This window comes from Diospyros lotus, chromosome 1, assembly GCF_014633365.1.
Source record: "Diospyros lotus cultivar Yz01 chromosome 1, ASM1463336v1, whole genome shotgun sequence".
Classification (NCBI taxonomy): domain Eukaryota; kingdom Viridiplantae; phylum Streptophyta; class Magnoliopsida; order Ericales; family Ebenaceae; genus Diospyros; species Diospyros lotus.
The window spans coordinates 4,166,157-4,171,223 of NC_068338.1; the positions used below are offsets into that span (position 1 = coordinate 4,166,157).

General features: G+C 40.2%; 1 protein-coding gene across 1 annotated transcript; it reads right to left on the minus strand.

The window, feature by feature from the left end:
- Window positions 1-1,809: 1,809 nt before the first annotated feature.
- On the minus strand, window positions 1,810-2,370 carry LOC127786525 (LOB domain-containing protein 18-like). Its single transcript, XM_052313989.1, has one exon. It carries the CDS (start codon window positions 2,368-2,370, stop codon window positions 1,810-1,812), a length of 561 nt encoding a protein of 186 aa, XP_052169949.1.
- Between the last annotated feature and the right edge of the window lie 2,697 nt (window positions 2,371-5,067).

Consider the following 5,067-nt stretch of genomic DNA (forward strand, 5'->3'; position numbering starts at 1 on the left):
AATTAATTTTCTAATTGGGTTAGCCCAATTAATTAATTAAAAACTAATGAACTATTATTTTATTCTAGCCCAATTAATTATGGACCATTCTGAATAAAATAATTCTCTCTCAATGTAATTCACCCAACAAGCCAAATGTATTAAATAATACATGAGTTATATCGAGCTACCCCGGGGACCAAAAGACAAATTATTCACGGCTACTAAAATGACCAAAATATCCCTGCTACCTAGTAGCTATATTTTGTCATTCTAAGTGTTCCAACTATCACCATATGGTAACACTGACCCCATGAATAATTTTGCATATGCAATGTCTTTGACTTACTAGTGTAATGACGAAAATACCCCTCTGCGTAACACCCATCACTTAGAAAGGAATAATGTACTAACACCTCTCTAAATGATTTCTACCATCCTTAGATCACTAGTCCAATAATCCGTGACTACTCGAATGTACTTGCTTATCACTGGGAGCTACCCAGAAGCACACACTCTTAAGTCACGTTCCCAGGGCCCTGGATTATTTGATTATTCTTGGACAATCACAAGGGGGTGAATCACAGAAACTATCTTGTATTAGTCTGTCTTAGCTAATTAGAGACCATACTCCCAACTCAAAAGGTTATTGATCTTTGATAGACCTCACCTACAGTGAATCTAAGAATATAGCTCTAGGTTCACTAGACCACCAACTAATACTCAAGTATTAGAGTACTCGTCCACGTAGTAGCAGTGATAGACTAGCTCCATGATAATTAGTACTTTGTCATTAGCTTCTATCACATGTCCACTCTACGCATTCCAAATGCGCTTGTACAATTAGAGTAAACGGACTGTTTACTGGCTAAGGCAAGCCATCCTCCATTAGGATCTATTGCACAATGATCTTATCATGATAGAATGCCCAGTTCTATCAAAAGATCAAGAGTAATATTTTCTTGCTTATTAAGTACTCATGATTCATGCCTAACTGTGAAGAACGACCCATCACATGAATCACTTACTTAATAGCATGGACACTTTTCCAACAATTAAATGCAAATAATATATGTGCCATAAACTGACTAAAAGAAACATCATTACCATAAATTAAACAAAACGTGTCTTTAGGGCATACATTTCCAACACCTGCGTGCTCTAGTTGGTAGCATAGCTGTGGATTAATGTCTTAAAAATTGTGCGAATCTTTGACGTGATTAAGTGAATCAAGATGATGGCAGATGTGCAAAGATGATGGGTCGTAGTCGAAGAAGTTGCAGGACCAAATTAATTGAGGATCCGAGATTTTCGATTTTGGAAATTGAAACTCTCGTGTGGCTAGACAGTTAGCTTAGGTAGCCTTAATAGGCAAATTGGGTGATGTATCGCTAAGTGATGTTAGCAAATTATGAAAATAAAGAGCTTGTCGAGATATGGTACGGGCACTTGCGGTCAATGAAAAGCCGTAAGAAGAATTGGGAAACAACAAGATATATTCTTGGAAGATTTAGCGAGATTATTTCTTAATGATAAAATGGCCAATGATAGCTTGAGATTATTGGATGCTTAGCTATGTGTGACTTGATTAAGGATGTGAATTATTAGGTGATAATTAAGAACCGATGTTTTTATCTCGATTTGATAAATTATTAAAACAGCTACAAGAGGCTGAGATGTTTCAACATGCAATCAAGAATAAGGGAATGAGACATTAAAGTATCCAAAGCATAATATTTATTCCATATGTTCAAACGGTTATAGGAAATCAAGCCGTACAATCACTCCAAAGAAAAAGGGAAACCATAAAACTGATGATGATGCCAATGCTCAGTGAGGACAACAGTTGCCAAACACAACAGCTCCCAGCTCATCGATGTCATCTGCGGGTGGCATCTGGCTGTTGCTAGCTTCACCAGGGAAAGGTGGAAGAGTAACCTCTGAGAAACCAGGATAAGGGGCATCCTCTAGAATGATAGGAAGATCGAAATTCCAGCTCAGGTTTTGATTAGGTTGAGGAGCAGGCTGGGGATGTGAAGAATAATATGCAAATAGTAAATCTTGCAAGTAAGCTCGATAAGCTTGCAACTCACTAACCTGCTGCTGAAGGGTGAGAATGTGAGATACACAGCCATAGACAGGATCTTGAAGCCGGGCTTGAGCTTCAAAGAGGAGTGTATCGGAAGCCCAAAATCGGCCGTTGATTGGAAGCGGAGCTAGGAGGTTGACAACATTCTTAACAGTAAAAACATCGCGGATGGCGACAAAATGAGCAATACCATCCTCACCATGGAAGTAAGGAGCAAAGATGCATTGTGAATTGCATCCTCTATTTAAGACTACGCAGGCACCGCATCGAGACCGGGGCCTTGGTATGTTGCCCCATGGCATGTTGCGCCTTGGCATGATAGATCTGAGATATGGCTAAGTTTAAATAAATCAGATATGGGTTAGATCTAATGAGTCGAATCAGGATGGGTCAAACCTGAAGCAGATCGAGTCGGGTCGGGCCAAGTCGGGTCGGATCGACCTGGATCTGGTAGCAGTAAGGACGGAGATGGCGCGGTGGCGACCGAGGGATGTCGAGTGAGGGCCGGTGGCTGTGCGAGGAGGCTAGCAGCGACGGCAGCGGCCGGATCTGGCCAACGGAAGGTCGTTTGGGCCGTCGGAGATGGCGATCGACGGATGGGGCGCGAAGAAACTGCACGGCGGTTCGCGGTAGGTGGCAGAGCAGGCGCTGGCGGCGGTTGCAGAGGGGGTAGCAGCGGTCGTCGAGGGAGGAGGCAGCGTCGGAAGGCGGCGGCGGTCGACGGTGGTTCACGCGCAGGGTCGGTGCGTTGCAGAGGAAGAAGAAGAAGAAGAAGGAGAAGAAGAAGAAGAAGAAGAAGAAGAAGAAGAAAGAAGAAAGAAAAAGGAAAAGAAAAGAAATGAAAAAAAAAAAAAAGAAGAAAGATAAATTTTTCTTCCTTATGGGGAAAACGTGTTTTATTATTCCGGAGATTTTGGCAAGAAGAAAAAAAAAATTATCCGGACACACGAAAGTCGAGTTCAGGGCTTTTCGGGTATTTATAGTCCCAACCCTATGTTTCGAAACATGGAGCAACATGAGGTTTGAAATGAAATTTTTACGAACTAGATTTTGAAATAAAATGCTAAGATGTTTTGAGAAAGCTGTTTTTAGAAGGCAGTGATGGGACACTTTGTAATAATTATGTCCACAATAGGATTCGTGAGAAGAGTCTAATAAGAATAACCTGTCGGGTGTAGTAAGAGGTTATGATAACTCAAAGGATCGAGTTATATGATTAATGCAACATGACCGAATGATGGCGTGCGGATCACGCCAAGGCACATAAATGACTACCCGATATATGACTTGGAGTTGGCAAATGTGGTATGTGCTCTCGAAGTTATAGAGACACTACCGAAACGGAATGGTGGGACATTTTGATGTGCTCACAAACCACGAGGAGACTAAGGTATGAGTTCTCATAGAAGGAGCTAAACAAGAGGTAGCGACAGTTGATGGAGTTCCTTAAGGACTACGACTGCACTACTTCGTATCATCGGGCGCGTGGCAGAGAGGAGCCCAACGCAGGACCTAGTGGATAATTGTGAGTGTCAGATGAAGTTGGAGGCTTGTTGGCCTGCCAACTATGATGGTAGTACCAAAGGGATCGTCTATTTTTATGGCTAGCCTAGTCGTTTAGCTGGATCTGGTGAACGAGATACAGAAAACATGTGTGGTTGATAAGTGTACTTGTCTATAGAATGATGATAGGGCCAGCCCAAGGTTTATGATTTTTAAAATGCGAGAAGACATTCTCAAAAGTTTCAGGGTAGAATGTGCGTGCCTAAAATGATTGAAAGATATGTGGTCATCTGAAATGAGCCACAACAGGAAATTATGTGAATGACACGGTATGCTTGTAAGCATCAGACGTATAAGGAACGCAAATCGAGTTGTTTGTCAAGGATCAAATAGATATTTGATTTGAGGTGTTCAGGTACTGAGCTATGTATTGTCTTAGTTACCTTAACGGTCTGATGAAAATTTCGACGACGAAATTTCTTTTAAGGAGGGGTGAATGTAATACCCGAGAAATTTGGGTTAATTAAAAAGAAGCAATTTATTAGAGAAATGGGATTTCATTTTTCTACATTTCTCATCATTATTCCCACATGGTTAATTGATTTTCTACATTTCCCATCATTACTCCCACATTGTTAATTGATTTTCTACATTTCCAATCATTACACCTTTAACTAGTTAGCTATATTTGGTTACTTTAACCACTTAGTTTGAGATATTTTGATGAGATATTTTAAGGTTTTAAGAACTACACCTTGGCCCAAACTTTTCAAATAATTTGCACTTAGGCCCTTGCAACTTGGTCCTCAGACCATTTTTAATTGCATTTTAGCCCCCTGAAGAAAGGATAAATTACACTAATACCCCAAGATTTTAGGTAAATTACACTTTTACCTGAACTTCAATATTTACGATTTTACCCCTGGCTCATAAACTGAATTTTTATCTCAAGACTTTCATAATCCTTTGAAATATCCTATTTCTTCAAGTATTTGAATCTAAAAATCTCAAGTATTACATCATATTTGAGTTTAAAAATCTCGGGTGTTATAATTACTGGGACTACCTCCACCTCGGGAAATCGAGTTCTCAATTGAGTTAGTGCCAAGAACCCAACCAATATCAATTCCGCTATACCGAATGGCTCCGGCAGAGATGAAAGAATTGAAGAGTCAGCCATAGGAGTTGATTGATAAGGGGTTCATTAAGCCAAATATGTAATACCCGAGAAATTTGGGTTAATTAAAAAGAAGCAATTTATTAGAAAAATGAGATTTCAGAGAAAATTGGTATCTGAATAGCCCAAAAAATTGACAAAATCGACTACTGGGAGTGCCCTGGAGCCGAGATGCCAAAGGAAAATGATGTGGCATTAACAAGCACCCCAAGATAGGATTTATGGTGCCGAAAGAAATTGGATCAAGAACAGTTTTCGGTATAACAAAAATATAGCTGCCAATTAGGCTGCAATACCGAATTGTTATAGATGACTTCTC

Coding starts and splice junctions, on each gene's coding strand:
- LOC127786525 (XM_052313989.1), bottom strand. CDS start 2,370: ATGCCATGGGGCAACATACCAAGGCCCCGGTCTCGATGCGGTGCCTGC.